At 44.6% G+C, this 24,852-nt stretch overlaps 1 protein-coding gene across 2 annotated transcripts in view; it reads right to left on the minus strand.

Annotated features, from left to right (window-relative positions):
• Nucleotides 1-24,242, minus strand: part of ELAC2 (elaC ribonuclease Z 2) — a 2,146,582-nt gene extending 2,122,340 nt beyond the window's left edge. The window contains exon 1 of one of the 2 annotated variants that reach the window (XM_044068145.1): nucleotides 23,776-24,242. In XM_044068145.1, the coding sequence (XP_043924080.1) occupies nucleotides 23,776-24,119 (344 nt within the window). In that variant the 5' untranslated portion in view covers nucleotides 24,120-24,242. The remainder of the gene's footprint in view (nucleotides 1-23,775) is intronic. The other variant, XM_044068146.1, reaches the window with a different exon arrangement.
• Nucleotides 24,243-24,852: the final 610 nt, after the last annotated feature.

Genomic DNA, 24,852 nt, shown 5'->3' on the forward strand with positions numbered 1-24,852 from the left:
CATAAACTTAGGAATGGTAGTTTAACCATTACTAAGCAGGTCTGCAGTCAGTCTAGAATTTTACAAAACGGCCAATCACAAATAAGTGCGGGAAATGCGGCATATTTAAGACCCACAGGCGGAAATACACGCCATAACTGATTGTAGCTCACATCTGCGGTCAGAATGTCTGGTGTTGGACAGGGAGCGCGCTTCCAAGTGCAGAGATGGGGCATCGAGGAGTCCAAATACATGGTTTGGCTCCTAGTCCACCGTCATGAGGCAAGACTCCTGCAGGGCCAGTTCCAAGGGACAAGGTACAAGGCAGAGGCTTGGAACCGGTTAGCTCGTGACCTCACCAGTGCCACAGGCGTTCCTCAGACTGGTGAGCAGGTCCGTCAGCACCATGCGGACCTGAAGAGACGAAAGGAGGACCGCCTGAACCAGTGGATACAGGAGGCCCGTGGGATGCGGGATGCCCCAGTACTGAGTATGTAGCCATGGAATGCAGTATGTTAGAATTTAAAATGGAGTATGTATAATGGATAGGAATGTCTCAATATCCCTTCATTTACTTTACAGCTGCAGGTGACCATGTTACGAATCAGCAAGCCTATGCCGATAGGCTGCGCCGCCAGGCAGGTTAGTGATTATTCTGCATGTATTGTTCTATAAAATATGGGAGAGAGCATGAAAGAAAGTGTTGTAGTCCAATAATACAGCCATAAAATGGACTGAATAAGTCCTCTGCATGTACTGTCAGATAAAAACATTAGAGAGTCAGAAAAAGAGTGTAGTAACCCATTAAGAAAGGTAACAAATGTCTGGAATAATATCTCTGCAGGCACTGTCATATAAAATAATATGCGAGTGAGCCTGAAAAAAAAGTGTGTGCTAACCTATTAATAAAGGTATAATATGTTGTGAACATATATACCGTTAAAACAAATAAAGGAGTGAGCCTGTGGAAAAGTGTGTAATGTCATTAATAAAGGTCTAAAACCGAGTGTGTCTGTTTCACTTAGTATGAAATGTTGGACCCTTGCATTATACAATAGTAATGTGTTAGAAAGTGCTGGCAACCCAGAGTTCTGCAGTCCCATCTAAAGTGGGTGATTGGAAGTGCTAGTAGCTGTGAAGTAAATATACAGTCCTCAACAGTCAGTTACTGGCTGGCATGCATAAGTAAATCTGGCACACGAGTAGCATGCTAACATGTTCCCCAGAAATGTAAGTGTGCTTCAATAAATGCAGGGTACTGTACAATTAGAAGTGAAAATGTCATGTGAAAACATCCAGATATGTAGATAAAGAAATATAAATGCAACCATGAAATATGTAGCAGTAACATCTGCATCCTGGACATTTAGTATGTGAGACATAGGTCAAGTATAGATTGAACTAGCCAAACCCACTACACAACCTAATGCGTGGTGGCAAGTGTAATAATACATGTAGGGAATATACACCTGCTGTCACTAGGAATGTAGTGTAAAGTAAAAGTGTTTATAAGATGTTAAAGGAGGTTTTTTCTACACCCTACTGTTTGTGCATAAACCATGCAATTCCACACCTCAATGGGTATGTGTAATCTTAAATATTTGTTGGGATATATGTCCAATTGTTCTATAAATATTTGCACTCATGTTGATGCATGTGCCCTGTTCAAACACCACGTTCATGGTGGCCTGTTGCTACCAATCATCCCTGCATGCGGTTGGAATAACCATGGTTGTTTGTTCAATATATGCATGTGTTATGTTTGCTGTTCAACTGCTGGAACTGTGGTGTGTTGGGTTAATGGGAATATTACTGCATGCTGTTACAACTAATCTGGAATGCTGTTGTTTATGTTGTAATGAAACACACCTAATCACAGAACATATGGGAAGGCCGGTCCCAGCGGACCCACCTGTCCCTCCTCAGTTGGCGAGTGCACCTGCCACCAGTGGCTCTGGTGCCCAGCCAGGACTCCCCTTCCTCCTTTGGTCCTGTGCCACCTTTGGGTGGAAGCACTGCAGGGGATGGGGCTCGCCCCCCCCCCTGTGCAAGCGTGGGCGGAGAAGAGCCACTCGTCACCCTTCGAAGGGTCAGGGTTGTGGTGCGTAGGGAGATCCAGCGTTCAGTCGCTGATCCCCTACGCCAGCTTGAGGTGAGAGTGGCGCGTCTCACGGGTGAGCCTACCTGTCCTACTCAGCCCCCCAGCACAGCCACCCCCGGGGCTATGAAGATTTAGCGGTGACTGCCCATGGGTGGGGATCTCAGTTCCACTGTTACCATCTGTGGGCTCATGGGCTTGCAATTTCCAAACAACCTTCCCCGTCAATTGTGTTCACCCACCCCATGTGTCAAATTCCGCCCCTGTATGCATCTTGTTTGTCTTGTCTGTTTACCTCCCCAACCTACCTCCCCTACCTCACTTACCACTCTCACCTGAAAAAAAAAAAAAAAGGGCAATCTGTACCCGAAAAAAAATTACGCCCCATACATAGCTTCCCATTTTGCACACATGTCCATAGGACGTGTACACCGATAATTCTAACTGGCAGTGCAACAAACTATGTTGTCCTCACCCCTCTCTCAGGGGTGGAAGGTCTCAAAACTCACTCCAAATTTTCAACATATGCACAGCTGTTGCTGTTAAAGAAATGGGCAGCTATGGGCCTTCCCTACACCCTTCCTGCACATCCTGAGCTGGTTTTCCTACTGACTGTCCCTCTCTGTGCCCCCTTTTTCACCACTTTCCTATCTCCCCATTTTCTTTTCTTTAAAAGAAATTAGCGCGGGGGTTAGCGGGAGTAAGCACTTTTAAGCAGTAGTTAGCTGGAGTGTGAGCTTGTGTGCGCTTAGCTAAGCGAACCCGCTTACAACTGCTTAAAAGTGCCTTAGTCACTCTGTATGATAAGGCCCTTGTACTGCTCAGCAGCAAAATAAAAAACATTGTCAGTCTCGAACCTGGGACCTTGGACTCACCAGTCTGCATGAAGTACCACTACACCACAACAGATATACAATAACATAGAGCTGAAAGCAATTTATCATGCATTACCATGAGTGAATGTAAAGGGAAAATAGGAATGGCATAACACAAATCTTGTTCTGTGGGCCTTAACCAGCAGGTGTTGTTGAATTGCATGACATGACTGTGAAAAGAGAATCAGCCATGCTAGTAGGGAATAAGGCTACAGTAGCAGCTTACACACCCCACACAGTATCAGGGCAGGATAAACACTGGCATATTTGCATAGGTCACAGGTCAGACCTCCCAACAGTGACTGCTCTACAGTGATGACCCTGATTTGTAAACAAATGTTAGCTGTGCCCCTCTGACTCCCTGTGAAATGTACTAACAGTAGGCAGAAAGGTGTTGAATCTCACTTAATAACAAATGTCAATAAGTGAGAGTAGACACCGCTTGCACGTCAGAAAAGGTGTAGTAATAGAAATGCTCTGAATCACCCAAAGTCTGAACTGCAAAATGTCTGAACTATATGACAGGTGTATCCCAGTTATATGTACCTTTCCCTGAGGCTATTCAAATATATATGTGAGAGTATCTGAGGCCTGGAAGAGTCAGAAACACACAGGCATATCAGCTTGTCTGCTGTTACACACTCTGCAAATAGGTGTAGAATGAATCCCACAAGCATGCCCTTATGTAGAAGTACAACACAGAAATAGCAAAGGATGTAGCCATATACTGCTAGCAACCACCTGTGACAATGCCATTGTTCAGATGCTGAAAAGACTGCTGTGATGCACAGTCAAAGAATACTAGGCTGACCTCTGTCTACCATCTGGATATGTCTACAGGTGGGAGCTACTCAGACAGACTACAAGCCTTCATAGACTTACAGGTAGACAGCAACTCTGCATGTTCAGTAAGATAAACATCACACGATAATAAATAATGCCCACTGCAGTTCTGCACCCCTACCCAAAGGTATTATATACCCATGTAGTCAGGCACAACCAAGGGTGTAGGTAGGCATACGCAGTACACAAATATGTCCAGTCGTCCTGAGCAGACTGTGCTAATGCCAACACAAACCACAAACTGTTCAGATGTGAGTAACGTACTAATGACAGTATAGCAGTTCACAAACAGTGCATGTGCCTGATATTCATAATTGGTAGTACAACATACTTAGATGTCCTCACCACTCTCTCAGGGGTGGAAGGTTTCAAATATCCCACCTAATGTATTGCATATGCACAGCTGTCGCTGGTAAAGAAATGGGCAGCTAAGGACCTCCACACCCATCGTGTACATCCCATGCTAGTTTCCCTACTGTCTTCCCCTCTTTGAGCACCCTTTATCACCACATTCCTATCTCCCCATTTACTTTTCTGTCAAAGACATGAGCGCGGGGTTAGCGGGAGTGAGCACTTATAAACAGTAGTCAGCGGGTTTGCACCAGTGAGTGCATGTGTGCGCCTAGCTTAGCATTGCTAAGATATGATAAGCTGCGCCAAGCTGAGCAAACTATTACTAACATAAAACAAGCTCAGATAAGCTTAGCGTAGTATTGCTAAAATACAATAAGCTAAGCGTCACTTAGCATCGCTAAGCGTCGCGCAAACCAGTGCCAACTCGCTTAAAAGTGCCTTTGTCACTCTGTATGACAAGGCCCTTGTATTGCTCAGCAGCAAAATAAAATACCCTTGTCAGTCTCAAACCCCACACCTTGGACTCACCAGTCTGCATGATGTACCACTAAGCCACAACAAAAATACAATAACTTGGTGCTGAAAGAAATATAACCTGCATTACAAGGAGTGCATGTAAAGGGAAATAGGAAAGCCATAGGAGTACATCGCAATAAAGAAATATGACATGCATTACAAGCAGTGAATGCAAAGGGAAAACAGGAAAGCCATAGGAATACATTGCAATAACTACTGTTGTATGCCAGTTAATTCCCTAATTCCAAAAGAAAGTACATACTCCCATGTATCCAGTGTTAGCATTAGGAGGCGTGAGTAAACTTACACACTGAGAAGAGTGTACTGGAAGAAGCAACAGTCAGGTTTCAGTACAACATGCATTTCACTGGCTACAACCCAGCTTCAGATATGAGACATATACCAACCTTCTGACTGACACAGTGTCCACAGCAAACAAGCATGGTCCCCACCTTGCAAAACTGAAAGGCCTACGCCTATCTAACCTATCATTTTATAGCAGTGTCCAGAAATCACAGTGAGAACTGCAATTACCACACAGCAGGCTGCATGCAATTACTAAATGGTGGGCACCAATTGGTGCAGAGGCCTTCACATGCACATGTGCAGATACCTACAAAAGCAGCCTGTACATGCTGTCCACACTTGCAATAATATCACTGCAGCAACCGGAGAAAGACAGAGCGAGCGAGAGAAACAGACAGACAGACAAACAATCAAACAAACAGAGGCAGTTGGAGAACAACCCAATAAATAACAACAAACAGAGGCAGTTGGAGAGACCAACGCAAAACAAAAAAAAAACTGAGGCAGTTGGAGACATCAACCAAAAAACTGAGGCGGTTGGCGACATCAACCAGCCAAAAAAAAAAAAAAAGAGGCAGTGGAAGACACCAACCTAAACAAATAAAAAAAAAACATCAACAGGTACAACAGACTGAGGTGAGAAATACAAAGGTAAGGAATGTAACACAGATGTATTTGCTGGCATCCGAATGATGTGTCTGAAGGGTACTCTACATTCTGTGAACACTCCTTATATGGTAGCAGTCCATATCTACATGTATATGCAGATGTGCATAGGGCAAGGGACATACTGCAACTGTTAGTGAAGGCTGAACATATATATGTATTTGAAGGTTGCTATGTGCACATATCTATGTAGGTTGTAGTGTGTGGCATTGAAAACAGCAAGCAGTGCAGGTATATGTCATGTGGTGGTTAAATGCTGTGGGACTGAGTTACAGCCAGTGAGGTCTGCTACGGCTATACGGCCTGAGGACAGCGAAATGCATTCTGCACAACACTGTGCAATATTATTACATAATTGTATGTCTCACAACTGTTCCTTGATATTCCCACCATGAAAGGTGGGCAGTATATGTGCATGTATATGTACAGCAGTGGCTGTTTACATGCATATATATATATATATATATATATATATATATATATATATATATATATATATATCTATATGTATGTGTGTGTGTGTATGTATATATACATATATATATATATATATATATATATATATATATATATATATAAACACATACATACACACACATATATATATATATATATATATATATATATGTGTATATATACACACACACACATATATATATATATATATAGATAGATAGATATATGTATATATATATATATATATATATATAGATATATGTATATATATATAGATATATGTATATATATATATATATATATATATATAGATATATACGGATATATATACATACACACACGAGTGATATATAAAGAATATATATATATATATATATATATATATATATATATATATATATATATATAGTGAGAGGGGGAGACACAGGGTCAGACGTATTGCAACAGGTGCCTGGTGACCAAGGCATAGACTGAACACAAGTGTTGATACTGCAGTGCCATACCCATTCCAAAACACTTTACCCACTACCTACCAGATAGGTGGTTGCCTAACACTGAAGGTGTCAGAAGGGAACATGGGACACAGGTGGACAGTAGCCTCCCCTTTGATATTCACAGTGCCACTCTAGTTTTGTAATCTGTCTACGTGGTACGTGTCATCACAAACGATGTGTCATGTACGGAAATATAGGTCAGTGTTCCCCTGTACTCATCACAATGCCCCATGTGGTATGTACCTCACATGACAACTACAGCAAGTGGAAAGGCCACAGACATACCTCACAAAGGGTAATACTGCCCTGAAACACATACCCTATGCAGACTGACTCACATAACCACAGCTACAGTGCGTTGCATACCAGCCACCCAGAGGTTACCTCTGCCAAGCATACAGTGGTCTGCCACACCCATAGCAGTCAGACAACCACCATGTCAACACCTCACAATCCCACCGGGATACACGGCCTAGATCCCTAATCCCCGCAACCTCACTAAACAGCACATGCTGGAGGGATAGGCTCCTACTGGAAAATATGCCATACTCTGGAGTAAACCACCCAGCAATGAACAAACAAGGCTCCTCAGTAGCAGATGTCAGACATACCCCTGATGATTGTCTGGGGGATAGGTAACATGCCCTGGGAATCACCTCTGTGTATCCGGTTGACAGGAGGAAGTGAAATCTAATTACACGAGTGTCAAAGGCCAGGGTAGCATATGGCTAGGCTGCTGTAGGCCCCAGGGACAATAACGTATTACCTACTTATGACACAATGCACACAGACATGTACACAGTGCAATACATGCTATGTGAGGTGGAATGAGTGTGACAGTGAATGTGTGCAAGGTCTGTGACGGTGTGATAGCTAAGTGTGAGGTTGTTTCTGTCATGGTCATTTGTGTCCTAAGTGTGAAGCCAGAGAAAGATGTGTCAGTTATTGGGATGCAGACATAGTAGGATGGTATATGTTGTGACGTAGTTCCTTGTGTACGACTGTGGTGTCCCATCATAGGCTGAAGCAATACATGTATGCTCAGTAAGTGGTACTGCTGGTGAATCCAGCCGACATTTGAACTGTTGTACCACCTGAAGCTGTAGGCCTAAACAGCACAGTATGGTGTATGTTCACATTCCCTTGTAACACTGTCTTGTGTGTTTCCTGTAGTCTGCACAGATTACATTCCTCAGGCATAGGTATCTGTAAGTAGGGGCAGACAGTACTGTAAGGTACATAGCAAATGCACATCTGTGTCAGCATACATTTGTGTGTTGTATGAATGTCTGATGTGCGTGTAAAGATGCCTGTACCATGTCCGCAATCACATGTGTGATGCAGGGTTTGCGTGTGTACCAAGCAACATGTATACTCTGTTACAGCAGTATGCCAGCTATATTAACAACTGTGCACATATGTTAAGTAAGGGTATGGCATCAACGACTAGGGTGGGTTACTGGTTATACTGTAACTGTACTTCACATTCATTGCAATGGATGACATATTTCTGCATGCATTAGCTTGATATGTACCCGCTGGCAAGGCTGTGCACTGGATCCCAAATAGTGAGCCGAGTACTGGTGTATACTGGTGTGTCAGATGGAGTGTGGCAGGCACTGTCAGCCAGTTGTGGGATGAGCACTGATATGTGGTATTGAATGTGTGTATCCTCTGACAGACGAACAGATGCTATATATGGCAGTTAACTGATATCTGTACTGTATAATGTTAAGTGTGCCACATGACTTGCTCACACATATCGTTTACTTGTCTTCCAGGATTATGGCTCATCACAGGAATCCCTACTACACAGCTGCAGAGGAACAGGAAATCCACCACAGCCTGGTTCAGCACTATACCCTGCCGTTTTCCATGGCCAGCCAGCACCAGCAGGAGCGTACTGCACTGTGGCAAGAACTTGTTTGTCGGGTAAATGACATAGGCATGCATAACCGGACATATGAGCAGGTACGCCATCACTGCAGTGATTTAATTAGACATGTCTGGTGGCGTACGTCTGATATCCACAGACAACAGCTTTCACAGGTGGTGGGGTGGCCATAAATCCCCCCCTCACCAAAGTGGAGGAACTGCTGCTAAGTGTTGTGGCTCCTGGCCTACAGCAAAAACAACATCACACATGTCATCATGGAGGCCGGAGCCACCCAGCATGGTGACATGGAGCGTGCAGTTAACATGCCCTAGCTGAAGACTACTGTTACCTGTATTGTTAGATTATGCATGTGTGCGATGTGTACTGTGTTTAGCAGTTGTGCTGCCTATTGTGTGCAATACTGATAATTTGAATAGTATCTGCACATCTATGCCTGTTGTTCTACTGTAGTTTAGCACACTCACAGTAGCAATGGCAATGCCACAGTTGTGGCCACTGACAAACTGTGTCATATTCTTGCAGGTCCCTCTGGTGTGACAGCAGGGCAGATGTTACATGCTGGTGAGTGTGTTAACACTTTAAACTTGGTATTGAACTGTGCAGGTCATAGGTGAGGTGTAGGCCATGTACACATAACACACCTATGTATAATGCATGCTGTGCATGTTTGCTGCGAGACGTGAAACGTCTCAGTAATGTCAGTAGCTGCCTCAATCACATGCAATGCAGAGAGCATCAGCCATAAATGTGGCAACACTGTACTGCACATTGGATAGGCATAGTTGACACACATGTACACAACATAACATGTTTGTCATATGCAGTACACCTCAACATGCTACACATAGTGAAACCGGACACCCGCTGCCAGGTCACACTTCAGTATCACACATGTCATCCACACACCACACATAATATACCTGAGGGGTAGGGTCCTAGCATGGGGCTGTGCAACACTCCTCAACACATAACACAGTCATGTTATGCAATGCTCCCTATTGGACACCTCACACACCCTTGTGGAACGTGGCTATGCAATTGTGAACTTAGCCACGGCACTGCGGTTCAGGTACAGCATGCTAGGCAGTGATCTAGCACACTTTAGTGGCCTTGAGTGACCACATGATGATGATGGCTAATGGTACTACACCCCATACTGTTACAATGGCCATGTCCAGGATAGGTATCCTATCATGTATACATGCACCACTCATCCCATGTGTACATAGCATGCATGTGCTACACCTATATCCACAATTATCTGCTACAGACACAGACACTGCAATCAGACATGGAAATCCATGTGACACACAGATAACACATGCAGCCATGGTATGTATACCTGCGTGTGATGGTGCACAGGACATTGCAGAGCTTATAATACTTACACAGAAATGTCGTGTCCTTGTACACATTGTGTTCCAGGGTGTAGGCAATCACTGAACATGTACACACATGTACCACAGCCATATACACTGTCATTAACTATGGCTGTTTACACTCACACTGCATGGACTTGATCAACACTTATTCTGCATGCTGACACGTGTGCGTGACTGTTTGCCTTGTGATACTGTCACCCACCTTCAACCAGTATTGAGTACGATATGGATTTCTGCCGTGTGTGTGTATCTGCTATAGTGAGGAGTGTTCCTGTGTGCCTGTGTTCATGTGCATGTGCAGACCGTAACATGTTTCCTGTCTTCCTCTCACAGGTGCTGAGGTAGGGCTTGGCGAAAGCAGCATGCGATTTGAAGCCACTGCCACGGATAGTGGTGATGATGACACATGTATTTTGGCACAGGGAGATTTGACAGGGTCTGTCGTTGGTCCACCAATCGACAGTACACAGCGTTCAACCCCATCTATGCGCACACTCATACTGCCATTACATCCCTCACTGCCAATGGCCATAGGGGAGGGACAGCATACAGTTGGCATTGACCAGGAGAGTGTGGTACCCATGGCACGTGCATCCCCTCACAGCAGCCATAGCCGTAGACCCGGAACGGTACCACACAGGTGGAGATCCAAGGGTTCTCAAGGGAGCACCACTGGACGTATTGCCCCTGGCAAGCATGCCCTCACAGGTCGATGACCACTATGTTCCGGGCTGTAATGCAGGCTCAGGCACGTATGGAATGGTACACAGGCAGGGACTTAGGGCGCAGAGGGCACATAACACCGCTATCAATGACAGCATCCGTGACCTTGCCGGTGCCATCCGGACATACACAGAGGTCATTGATAAATGTTGGGGGGAGACAATAGATGCCCTCCACAACATGTCTTCCTTGAGCCAGGACCATGCGGGATGGTTGCGACGTCGACGCGGACGCATGCCAGCAACAGCAACAGCTGGCAGTGGTCGCGGACGGCTCACAGCCGCTCCCGTAGTGGCAGTGCCATCCACAGCATTGCTGGGTCTGGCCTGTCCATTGTCCGTCCCAGTAGACCACATGCACGTGGCTCTGGCCAGTTCCAGCAGGGACATGGATCCAGTCATACCTCTGCCTCTGATGACAGTACCCAGCCAGGGTTGGTACCCGATACTGTCCGTAGCACCCCTGCCAGGCACAGGTACTGTGTCCGTGGCTGGAGACAGTGATCTGTACAGCCAAGCAGGTACAGTCTGTGGCTGTCCCACAAACCACCGTATATGGCAGCCACATGGTGGAGCTGTGTGTATGCAGACACACACACATTAAGCAAATAACTAGGGCTCACACATACACACACACATTACATCAACATTGGCCCATGCTGCACTGTTGTCCCTCACACACACACACACACACACACACACACACACACACACACACACACGTCGATTGGATGGGTCAATGTCAGGCTCTGGCAAACAACAAAACGCCCTGTGCATATGGTAATACCTGTGCCGCCTCCTGTCATCTGCATTATCGACGGAGGGACAGGCTAACATGGTGCTGATGCACAGGGTGACACTATAGCAGTGTAGCAGTACTAGCAAGTTGTCAACAAGGAAGTGTAACTACATCCTTGTAGGTATATCTGAGCAGACATTATGCATCAAAGCTCTGATTGTCAATGTAGCATTGTTCACACCACTGTTAGGTCTGAGTATGTATTATCCACCCATGTGCCACTTGGCTGATGTGTGATGCGTTGCCAGCATGTGTTAGCGAGTGGACAGTACGTGTGTGATGTGTGCAGTACAGATTAGCAAGTGAACATCTGTGAACATGGTGGGTGCGCACTGTCTGGATATATGTGCATAGTGGACACATGGGACGTGTGGCATACCCTGTCGTACACATTATTAACATCCCATTGCATCTTTCAATGGCCAGTATGCATTCTACTACAGTTATGTACTAACATGGGTAGACGTGGTGTGTATGACATGGGTTGACACTATGCTGCGGGTGATACCGTTAATATCAGTCAATGATTTAAAGTCGGGTAGTATACACAACCTCAACAGCATGACTATAAGCAATCATTGGATGATGTCCCGACAAATGACACACAGTAGTAGGGAACCCAGTATCAATTGGATCCTTCCGGTGCTACACTATAACACTAACCAGTGGTGATGACCGCCACCCATTACTGTGACCACACCTGTGTGTCAAATAGCCCCCTTAAGTACATGCAGACACACTAGGGATGTGTACATCCAAATCTGGGAATGCATGGAATGGCCTACAATGCATTCCCTTGATGGGACGCATATCCTACACAAGGGTAACATACAGATACATGTTGTATAGCAGTAAGCCGACTAGGACATAGTCATCCTCATGTACTAAACATACTATCCCGTCAGTACCACACCAGTGGTAACCCTCAACATGTATGTCGGGTACCATTGTGTACATACAGACCCATGTTATGTCATGTGTCCCTTGGTATCTACATATCCATAGATATTGTGGAGTCCCAAGGTGTATCACAGACATTAGAGGCCTGAATGCATTTCCACAAGGCAGTCGTACACCTATAAAGACTGTCCATTCTTGGCAGACTTTGTTGTGTATGACCATGTCTGACCTATACCCCAAGCATATACCCTCACTCACACTACTCTTAAGTAACTGTCATGGGTGTGTGTGCCACAGAACACACAGTGGACGGCTGTGTCACATACATACATATGTGACCTATAATCTGAGTAGCAGCGGCACAACCTGTCAATGGAAACAAATGTATTCATGTAGTATGCAGGCTTCACACCTATGTACTGATTGAGGGGACATGTACACATATATATTTGCCAAGCAGATACCTGATGTCTGCAATGCACTTACTGTTGTCATCTTTCTATGTCATACCATAGTAAAAGCAAAACCCACACCGTGTTGACCAACAGTGACACACACAGTGTCAGCATTTGCAGGATTCAAACCCCTACCTAACTATGTTATGACACTAGGGAGAGACACATTAACACAGCGCGCTATTTGCTGTATTGGCTGGTTTCCCTTCTGCTGCTGTATTTGTAGGATGGTGACATCATCAGACTTTCCAATGAGGTATGTACCTCTTTTACTGTGTTTTCACAGTCTCCAAAAAGGGCACTCTTTCAAAGACGAAAAAAAACAACAACTAAACTGAAAATAAAACTACCAAGCAGCAGCAACCAGATACAAAACGGCACGGACTGTTTATTTAAAGTAAGCGCTTTCGGCTGCAATAATACACAGCCTTCCTCAGACAAAGTACTTTGTCTGAGGAAGGCTGTGTATTATTGCAGCCGAAAGCGCTTACTTTAAATAAACAGTCCGTGCCGTTTTTTATCTGGTTGCTGCTGCTTGGTAGCACTCTTTTCAAAGACTATTGCACACACACTCACTGTTTGCAGCATTCAAACCCCTACCTAACTATGTTATGATACTAGGGAGAGACACATTAACACGGCACGCTATTTGCTGTACTGGCTGGTTTCCCTTCTCCTGCTGTATTTGTAGGATGGTGACATTATCAGACTTTCCATATGTACCTCATTTACTGTGTTTTCACAGTCTCCAAAAAGGGCACTCCTTTCAAAAACAATTGCACACATACACACCCCCCACACCCCCCCCCCACACACACAGTTTGCAGGATTCAACCCCCTACCTATGTTATGATACTGGAAAGAGACGCATTAACAGGGCACGCTATTTGTTTTACTGGCTGGTTTCCCTTCTCCCGCTGTGTTTGTAAGATGGTGACATCATCAGACTGGACATGGTGATCTTTGTATACTTTGTTTTATGCCATTCCAGGAATGGTCCATGTGGGTCAGCAGGTGTCAACAGCTTGAACATGATCTCAGAATCCTTACCTTGTGTGATCTATCTGTGGACACATTGACATCCCGTCATATGTCAACACATATGTATGCACAGCTTCTTGGTTTTGTGGATACTATGTGTCTGGGATGTTGATAAAGGGCTATTCAAAGTCTATGTGACACGTGTAGATGTGTTCATTGATGTATGTCCTGGGTGGCTGCCTTGCAAACAGTCTAGCATGTTTGGGAACCATGATCTGCACATGAACATACCAAAGTTCGTAGGGTTGTGTGTGTGTCAGCTTCCAATAGCTCTGTTTATGACTGCAACTATGATGGACTCCATGACCTTGCAGATCAGACCTCATAGGTGTACTGGACTTGACTTCACATGGTGTGTTGTGCACCAACACTTGTGGGGAGTGCCATATGTTGCTGTGACACATTCAACGGTTCCACATCCTGTGTAGGGGGTGCGATTTAGCTGACTGTTCAGGTGCATGATCTGTTTGTTCTGTAGTTTGTGCATGACACATATTGGGACTTAATGTATTCCACCTGCTGCCATGCTTTTGGCAGTGGGGGTAGCTGCTCATCCATTCTACATGTGATATCTCCTGGTATGATGATGTGGACTATTGTCAGTGGGGGATGGGTATGTACATATGGGCCTGTCTGTCATGATGTCATCATTGACACTCAGGACATATATGGGTGTACATTGATATTTATGACATAGCTGAAGGAGGTGTCATGATTCAGTCTGGACGACTCCTCAGCTCCTCTTTACAAAACACTGACGAACATGAGCACTGATCCCTGTTATTCTCTTTTACAAGCTTAACACCCTACTGATCCTTTGTGATCAGGCTACAGAGTATGTCATGATAATATCCTTGCATGTCCAGGGGTCACTTTTGTGTGTACTCTTCAGTCCAGCTGTTGGATATTGTGATATTGACACAATGTCACATCTGCCTCATGTACACTGACAACCCTCTCCTCCTCCCGACAAACTCAGATATATGTGCGAGATGCACCTATATAGACATACAGGGAGCTGAACTCTGTCGACCCATGACTGGCACAGTAATTTAGGTGGTGAAGGTAACCACACACACACCACATATCAGTCTCACATATCCTCTAGCAACAGCACTCAAACCACATTAGCACACATTGACATACTCGGATGCTGTAAATGTACTCTACCTAAGCAGCAGAGACCTCCAAATCAGACACACACACACCTGCTACCCCACTACAATACCCACATATCACAAAGTTCACAATGTCAGTGTGCCACACAGTCACTGCCCTTCGGGCTACACAACACACCTAATACACTTGTAATAGGCGACACTTATATTCAGACACACTGACGCACCACTCACCAGCCCTGACAAGGGAATAGTCACTTTGGGCTGTCTGTTGGGTGCCAGGATCTGCCGTATAACACAGGCAGTCAGGTCACTCCAAAGCAAGTATATGACTGGCACCATCTTTGTCCATGCTGGTGTGTGTAACCTCAGACGTTACTCCTGGACCACATGACATGATACATGGAGGTACACTCTGATCATGTAGCCCAGGCCAGTATGGCCCTGACCTTGTCTAGCATCTTACACCCGCCAATTATGATGTCATAGTATACGAACACACATTACATTTAACAGCTGGCTAACAAATTTGTTTCATTCATAGGGGATACAGTGTCTGTCAGCATATGGTGACATGCTCAACATGCCATGTAGCTTCACTATGGAAAGCTTGCACCTGTCACCCTTGGACTTTGGTATGCTGGCTAAGGCTCTTGCTACCACCCATAGTGCCTTTTGTAAGCAGGGCTCAGAAGGCAAATCCACCTCCATAGACATTACAGGTTAAATGATACTAAGGGCAATGCTGCTCAACAACAGTTGTGTTACCCTCATATTGTGGCCACTCAGGACTCTCCTCAGTATGGAGGAGAGCAATATCTGTGCAGTGACAGACGCCTGGTTCAGGCTCGCTTATGCACACCAGCACTACCAGGTTATGTTTCATACCATGCTGCCAACAACACTTGGAACAGACAACACAACTAGGGGGGGTATCCTTATACATCACAGTTACACACACCTCTGGGTTAGTGGCACTGCACAAAGCATCACAGACCATATATATACAACTACCATTGTGCAATACTGCCTTTCAGTTTGTTGCCTGCTACAGAACACACTCCCAAACTCAGGAACCACACACGGCTTTCGTGGGAACTATGGAGAATATGAAGGTCTCCACAAACACCATTATATTGTGTGACTTCATATACACAAATATTGACTGGGGATACTACTCAAGCCTCGACAACCTCTCCAACAGTCACTACAATTTATGTACTCATATGCTTTGGCACAACCAGTCAGCACAGCCACAAGGGGGAATGCATATTGGACCTGCTCATCACCAACATGGGGACTCTATGTTCCACACCAGCAATATACCCCTCATTGGTAAGGTCAGAACATACATGTATCTCACCGGAAATACATATACCCTCCACACACCCATCCTGGGTAATCTTGGTGAACTTCTCATGAGCCAACATCTCACTTCACCAAAGCAGAGTGGTATCCTTCAGGGATCCTGAGACAGTGGCATATACGGCTCACACTGCTGCATCCTTTACATACACATTCTATGGACACCTAGTGGAATGCATGGATTGTGCTGTCCCAAATAACAACAGGACCCACTACTACAATGGCAGGGGACCTGTCTGGTAGACCCCAGCCATTAATAAGCTGTACAACGTCAGGAGGATGCTACTACATGATAGAGCACAATCCCAGACTGGGAAGGCATCTGTGATCTGTACTAGCAGACAGTTTCAATCACTCATGGACTTTTCTAAGGGCCGCTTCTACCGGACAATTGCAACTGACACGTAGGACTACCACTCGGCCTTCTTCGGTTATGTCAGGAACCTGGGTGGACACTCACTGATTTGCTGTGGGTTACTGCATACTGACTAAACCTACCCTGAACCCACTGGCATTGCCTACATCCTGGCAAACAGGTTCAGTGCAGATGTCTCCCACCCATCCCCCCCTAAGGAGCAACTATCCATCCCAACAGAGTATAACCTCACGGACATCACACAGTATCAATGTGACCAGATGGTGTCCCAGCCTGCATCATACACGAGCATCATGACAAACGCAACCCTCACATTACATCACTGTTCAATATCGAAGTTACCACAGGATATGTACCCAAGGAATGGCGTACTGCGACAGTGGTCCCACTCCAGAGTTGGCGCCACAACGGACCACAGACAATATTGCCTTATACGCCTATGTAGCCTGTTCTGCAAAGCTATGGAGCATACTGTCATAAGACTCCTACACATAGACATCGGGAACCTACAGACACTGTGTCCTACACATTTCAGCATTGTTGTGGGCAGATCTTGCCTCTTGAACCTGTTTGTATTCTTTAAATGGCTAACCGGTCCATCAATATAGGGACGGCTGTCCACGCAGCCTATCTGAACCTTGCAAAAACCTTCAACACAATAACCCAGTGGGCCATTATGCATAGGCTCACCAGCGTCAATATGGACACGTCTCACACAATGGATTGACACCTAGATCAGGGATAGCACCCACATGGTTAGAATTTCAGGTGCCATGTCTGACTATACACCAGTTACACATGGCATCCCACACGGCTTGGTCCTGGGATCTCTCTTGTTCAGTATATATTTGTCTTACGTACAGGCTACCACAGGGGGAATATTGCTGAACATGTTTGCACTTGACTGCAAACTGGGTGCCATGATCAACTCTCCAGCTGCCACATGCATACTCAATCAGGGTCTCACAGAGATGGATGACTGGTGCCTGAGCCATGGCCTACAGCTAAATGCCATTAGTTGCATAGTCACCCCCTTTGGGAGTAACAACATGCCCACACATTACCACATAGGTAGTACTCCATTACATACGGTAGGAGTTGTTAGGGGTTTGGAGACATGACTTGTTCATACTGTCGCCTTTAACATTCATGTTGCCAGAGTGGTTGGACACACCTTCTATGTGGGCCACCTTATCCCATATGGTTTCACATCTAGATCGAGTGAGGTCATTGTGCCCCTATACTCATCACATCCATGCTTGGTTACAATACCACATTTGGGGTGTACCTTACCTGACACCTGCAGCAACTGTACTGGCCATGGAAGGTCCTCACCAGGCAGCTCTAGGGACTCACACAGATGCCCTGCATAGTTCAGATGCAGTAACTCCAGCTCTACTCAGTCGCTTACCACCTACTCAGATATGATGTGTGCCTGTTGTTTACAGATATACCCAAACCAGACTTACTGGACATGCTCCACCTCAGGATATCCAACTCCCTTGGAGCTACACACTCCAAGGACATATACCTCAGCACAGATGTTAATAGGACATTGTGGAGGGACAGATTCTTATCCCAGAGGCTCCACTCACTACAGAATGTAATCCCAGTTTCACATAGGCAGAGCCACCCACTGACCACCTACTGGAGACATCTTGACGACTGCATGGGTGATTGTATATTTACCCCTGGAATATCTTCTGTGTCCCTGCTAGACAGAGGCACACTAGCCTAAACGTACATGGGCTATCTTGTGTGACCTACTACTCACACACACAGTGTAGTAATCTGACAGGGTTGCGGATGCCAAACACACTCTGGCTAGGCTTGTACATGCCCTAGGGCAGATAGCCTAGTATCGACCTCTGAACCTATGCTAATGTTCATGATGCACAAACCTATGCTAATGTTCATGATGCACAATGTTTATTCCTGACACTGTTTGCAGGTCTTTATCATCTTTGCTTTACCAGTTTCCATGAACAACTTCGGTATCTGCAGAACATATTTGATTATGACAGGGTTCCCACTATGTTACAGATGTGTCTGTTGTCATATAACTGTGTGCACAGGGCGGATTGCTGTATAGTGACAGGTTCCTGGGTTAACACATGCAACTGCCAGATATGCGTGGCCCACTGCTGTACTCAGACATGGCCTAAGTGTGTAAGCATGCCCAGTTCTGCCATTCCATGTTTTGTTGCCTGACATTTGTCTCATTTATTCAAGTGTGTGAGCATGCCCAGTGTGACTCTTCAGTATGTTGCTATCTGAGGTTCACTACATTTGCTGATGTGTGCGAACATGACCAATATTGACATTTATACTGTGTGTGTTGGAAGTCAGGTTCTGTTCTCACTGCAGGACTCACCTTTGTGTCATAACTCAACAAGGATTATGCTGTGCCTGCAGGGTTTCCATGGAATACTTTGCATAGACTTATCAACATTCCGTCATACAGGTGGACCACTGCAATACTGTCATGGTTTAGTGGTTCAGTACTTTGGCTATAGTGCACAGTATCCTGGGTTCGAGGCCCATCACTGCTTTATATTTTCATACTGAGCAGACCAGACTGCTTAAGGGCCTGTTAAGCAAATATGAGTATGTTGGCTTTTGCTCAGCTATGCCCTGCTTAGACCAGGCTTGTCCGACATTGCTCAGTATTCACCACCATTGCTGGACGTTGGTCAATATTAATGAACATTGACCACAGTTGTGCTAGTTGGTGTGTGCAATTTTGTTTGCATATACTACATGGTGGTAATTGCTGTTTAGCACTGCTGAACTCTATGAACTATGAACTTTATATTGCTTAACACATGGCATTCATGCCTTAGGTGGTGCTGCAGGGCTGCCTATGTCGGATGCACATACTACACTCCCTGCACATGTTTGGAAGCAGGTAGTGTCAACTTAGGCATCCCTTTTACTTTAAGTGCAAGTCGGAGAGAGGTATAATTTCCAGAGTTCCTACTGAGCCAGTGTATGTGCTATGCGTTGCCTCTTTGCCAAGGCCAGAGTATACTGGGCACGCCTCCTTCTGCCTACTGGGGCAAGTTCAGGTTGTTCCTCCTCCGAGTCACGCTCTGCCTGTGATGGCCTTGGCAATGGTGAGGGGCTGTTTGGCCCAGGCCTATGCTGGTCCTGCTGCAGCTGTTTTCACAGGATCATGTTATGTAGCATAGCACATACCATGACAATTTGGGTACATGTAGTTGGTGAGTATTGCAAGGCTCTACCAGATGTGTCCAGGCACTGGAACCTTGACTTGAGCAGTCCAAACACACGCTCTATTACATTACGTGTTTGTGCGTGTGCCTCATTATGGCGTTCCTGTTCAGGTGTGTGTGCGTTTCTGATGGGTGTCATCAGCCACGGCTCCAGTGCATAGCCAGCATCCCCCACTATGTGACCATGTGGGATGTCCCCATTGGCAAATGTCTGGTACAGCTGCATCAGATGCCAGATATGGGAATCATGGTAGCTTCCAGGGCAGCCTGCACACACATTCAGTATTATGCCCTGGGCATCACACACGACCTGGCAGTTGATGGAGGGGAAGCCCTTGCAGTTGAAGTAGACCCTACTCCGCTCGCCGGCTGGTGCTTTGATGCGTATGTGCGTGCAGTCTATTGCACCCACTACCTCAGGGTATTCCGCTATTTGCTGGAAGAGCCGCATATTGCTGGCCAATACCTCACGGGAATTGGGGAAATATACATGATCACCGACATGTGCTGACATGGCATCCAGGAACTGGTGTAGTTCCCTGGATGCTGATGCCTGTGATATCCCCATCATATCACCAGTTGGTCTCTGGAAGGTACATGTTGCTAATTTTCTTAGGCCAACACATACCTTAGTTTCCACTGGGGTGGGTTCCCCTCTGTTGGTTCTGTGTGTGAGGCATGGCCTGCACAGCTCAGCAATTTGCTGCAGGAAGTCTCTGTCCACTCTATAGCGCTCCACTATCTCCCGCTCATGTAGCCCCTGGTAGGTTACCCTGGGCCTGCATACTCTTCTCCGTCTCCTCACTGTGGGTTGTCCAGCAGCATTCCCATTGTCACCACCCTCAGCATGTTGCATATGTCGCCTTATAACAGCAATGGCAACCCCTAACATTTCTTTGTCTCAGTAAAGCTTTTTCAGTTTTCACTTCTATTAGCTTACTGCAGTTTCTGTTGTGAGAAACATAATGGACTGTTATTGGCAGAGTTTTAAGTGCTAGACTGGGCTAGTGTACTGCCTGTGTAATTGCCTGATTCTGATTGTTTTCACCTGCTAGCTCTGCTAGTACTCCCTGGTAGCTTCCTACTATTTGTTGTGCTTCCTTTTTCCTTTCTGTTTCCTCAGGGGGGGGGAGCGCTGCACACACAAGCGCAAATACGTGCACAGCATCTCACACGCACGCAGACGTGCTTACACAGACTTAATCTTGCTTATTCGGGTTAAAACACGTGCACACCAGCACAAATGCACTTACAACTCTTTAAACAGCCTTATACATGCTTACTCCAGCTTAAACGTGCGCACTCACGCTTACACACGCGCACTCTGTCTTACTCAGGTTTACAGGCGCGCATGCATGCTCAGCAAGAAACTTTGGTGTTATCCATGGCATACACCTTCCATTTTTTGGCTTTCCCTAGCCTACCTGTTGACACACCTCTTTCCATGATGTCTAGATGACAGCGGACACATGCCACTCTGCTCCAATGAGCTTCACTTCTTTCATACATACCCCCCTCATGATGTCACCTATCTTCTACTCTGTTACTCCCCATATCCTACTCCTACACTCCACTATCTGTGCTCATTTGCTATGTAAACTAGCGATTCACTATCCTAACACTCATTTACATAGGATTGCCTACTAATGCTTGGTTACATGTCTTAGACTGAGCTTCCCCCCTTAGCAACCTCTACTCAGTTGCCATGTTGTCTTCAGCCTGCCATTCCCTTGCATTGTACATTAACAATTTCAATAAAATCCACATTTGTGGGTTTTAATTTTTAGTATTCTGGGTTTTACAGCGCAGCCCGTTTGCACAGCGCTGCGCTTAAACATCAAAATTGGCGAAAAAAAATTTATTTTTATTTTAATTTTGCATCAGGGAACATTTCCAATGGCTGCATATTTGGCCATTGGCATGCTTCCTGCACTGGATGCAACCTTTATGTGGAGCCGTCATGGCTCCGTTTTGCTATTTGCAGAATGGTACTCAGTTGTCAACTGAGTACATTTCTGCAAATAACACTGCTCTTACTCGGACAGGTTCGGGTTTCCTTCGCAAATCTACCTCATTTGCATGCTTTTCACCTGCAATGGAGATGATTTGCATATCCCGGCCCTGTCCGTGTAAGAGCCATTTTAGGAGCTCTCTTACATGCTCTTTACAGGCTGTTCCTGGATCGCTCGTCGGACATGATGGCTGCATGGAGTCTTACTCTACTCGGACTCCGTGCAAGCCATCGTGAATCAGGCCCACTGTCTCTGGTTTCACAGACCTTTCTTGATTTTGCTCATAAACCTTACCTGATTTTTCTCTTAATTTTGATATATCCTTCGTATTGTCCTACGTACAAAATTTGATTTGCTAATAAATCATTCAGGGATACAAACAGTCAATAATTCCAGGTATCAGACGTTTATACTTCTTATTGTCCAAAAAATGCACGGTGATGCAAAAGGTGTTATTCTGTTATCTTTCTTAAGTGAATTAGAGTAATATTTACAACACATTCTTGATTTTTAGCCTTTGTTCTGCTATTATATTTGGTATTATGCCGAATTATTCTGCAAAATAGTTACAAGTTGTAGTATCTGGTGTTCTACCAATATTTATAAAACTCCCTGAAAGAAAAAAATTCCTCTGATGAACAGAAGCATTAGCTCTTCTTAAAAAATACAAGGTTTGCACTCAGATTTGTCTATCCAGCCTATTGCTCCCTATTGCTTACCTTGCTTATGTTCATTATCAGCTTTATCCTAACAGGGTCAAACCAGAACCCTGTTCAGGTTAAAGAACATAATCAGAAAATTAATACATTTTTTCCTCATTTTTCCTATCCATTAGCTGCTTTTTTGGTGCTCCCACACAGTCAAGGATGATTAAGAGGCCCCTTGCAGCCACAGGTATTGCAAGTATCTAAAGCTGGCTATGTTGTTTGTTTTAGTGGAGAGAATATCCACCAATCAAGGTTTAACTATGTCAGATGCACTATGTCAGTGGTAAAATATTTTATGGGATTGTGAAGCCTGTTACGTGATAAAACATTGTTACAATAACCAGAGATACCTTGGAATTTTAAAGGAGATATAAATAATTTAGAGTTATTACCCACCTGGTTTATTAACTATACACGATTGCTGTACAAGCTTTTCTTAGTTTGATAGACATGTTACAAGACATCAAGATAAAAATGCTGTGGTTGGGGGCCCCCAGAAACAGAGGGGCCCCAGTGACCGCAGGGTTTGCTGGTGCCTAAAGCCGGCTATGCTGGCATGTTAAAAAGATAAAAATAAAATGTAGTACAACAAAATAATGTAACAAGTGTAAATAAGCATTTGGCCTTTCATTGAAAGACAAAAATGGTATAGACAGAAATTATTTACCGATTACTGAAGAGACATATAGGATAATGAAATATGTACAAATAGTACAAAGAAAAAAAACTTTTATAAGAAACCACCTATCTTCACATATGGCAATAAATCGATACAATTTGGATGCTTTCGGACAGACATAAACATGCATGTGTAACAGACAGGGAAAACTGATCAGAACAAATGAAATAAGCATGTAACCTGCTGACCACAGCTATTACTGATATATACGATTACTATACATTACATGATGAAGATGAATGAGCTAGCAATGACAAACTGCCTGAAAAAGACGGGGGGGGGGGGGGGGGGCACAAACTCATATTATAACCTTACCTAACAACAGCAATGAAGTCTAGGTTCCAATGCATCAACAAAACAAAACGCACGCTTTCATTTTTCTAATAACGCCTAACAATAACTAACGAAATGAAAGATGAAAGGAACATACAAACCTAGCATGATCTATGACAAAACCAAAATCACGTAACCTACCAAAGGACATTGAACCCAAGATTACCTGTTGTATTCAGAAAAAACATAAATTGATGAGCCGGCATCTCGGTTTCCAGCACCGACAACCTGCACATAAACTGTAGCTGCAGAATGTATATTTGGTCCTTTTCTCTTCTCCCTGTTTTTTATGTGGCGTAATGTGTCTTTCTGGGGCTTCTGTCTCTTACAAGAAAAATTCCTTTGACAGCTAGATGAATTTGGTTGCATTGTTGGACAAAATGTCAAAAGTTGGAGAACACGGTGGCTGGCACAAAAATAATTTTTACAAAACACAGTGGCACCGGCAGATATGACATGAGCAGAAGTCAATCCTAGCAAAGCTAGCTTCTGGGAAAATAAACTGTACATTCAGCTGGGTGACTGCAAACACACTTTAAACAAAAACATTACTGATTCGCAACAGCACACATTTTCCCTTTACCACGTATAGCTTGCCGTGTCGCGTTCTAAAACGGTCATAATAATGACTACACGCCCTTCAAGGATTCATCTTCCAATCAATATCCGTCCGTGTGCTTATCGTCTAACTACCAAAGTTTGACTGCGGAGGGCTTCTCGTGACCTGGATGGCAAATTTCGGAAGTATGTTTCTTGACATCCCCAGCAATGTAATCAGTGGATAAACGGTGCTTCTCTAAGAGAACGGGAAGAAGCATATCTCTGTCCAGATTTTCGGCATTTATTTTTGGTCTGTTCCTCATAAAATTTGGGGTTTTCTGGGATATCCCTGGGATGATCTGAGGACTTTGAGTTTCAGACTTTAAATTCTTTAGAAAACTATGTTAAAACAAACCCTGTTACTAGGGTTACCACCTGTCCCACTTTGCGAGGGACAGTCCCTTTTTGGGCAGTTGTGTCCTGACAAAAAATTGTAAAAATAACAAATGTCCTGAGATTTTAGGACAAAATTATTTCCTATATTTTATGTAATAGTTGCATAAAACAGTTATTCTGTGTCTGAAATACCTAAATGTTATAAGAAACAGAATAAGCAACTAAAATGCTACAATAAGCTTTTATTTAGACAAAAAAGTTAAGTTCTTTCCTTTGTACTGGCTGTGGGTATGTGTTGGCCTGTAAC

Source organism: Protopterus annectens, chromosome 4.part0 (assembly GCF_019279795.1).
Source record: "Protopterus annectens isolate FY-2018-M chromosome 4.part0, PAN1.0, whole genome shotgun sequence".
NCBI classification, from domain to species: Eukaryota; Metazoa; Chordata; order Ceratodontiformes; family Protopteridae; genus Protopterus; species Protopterus annectens.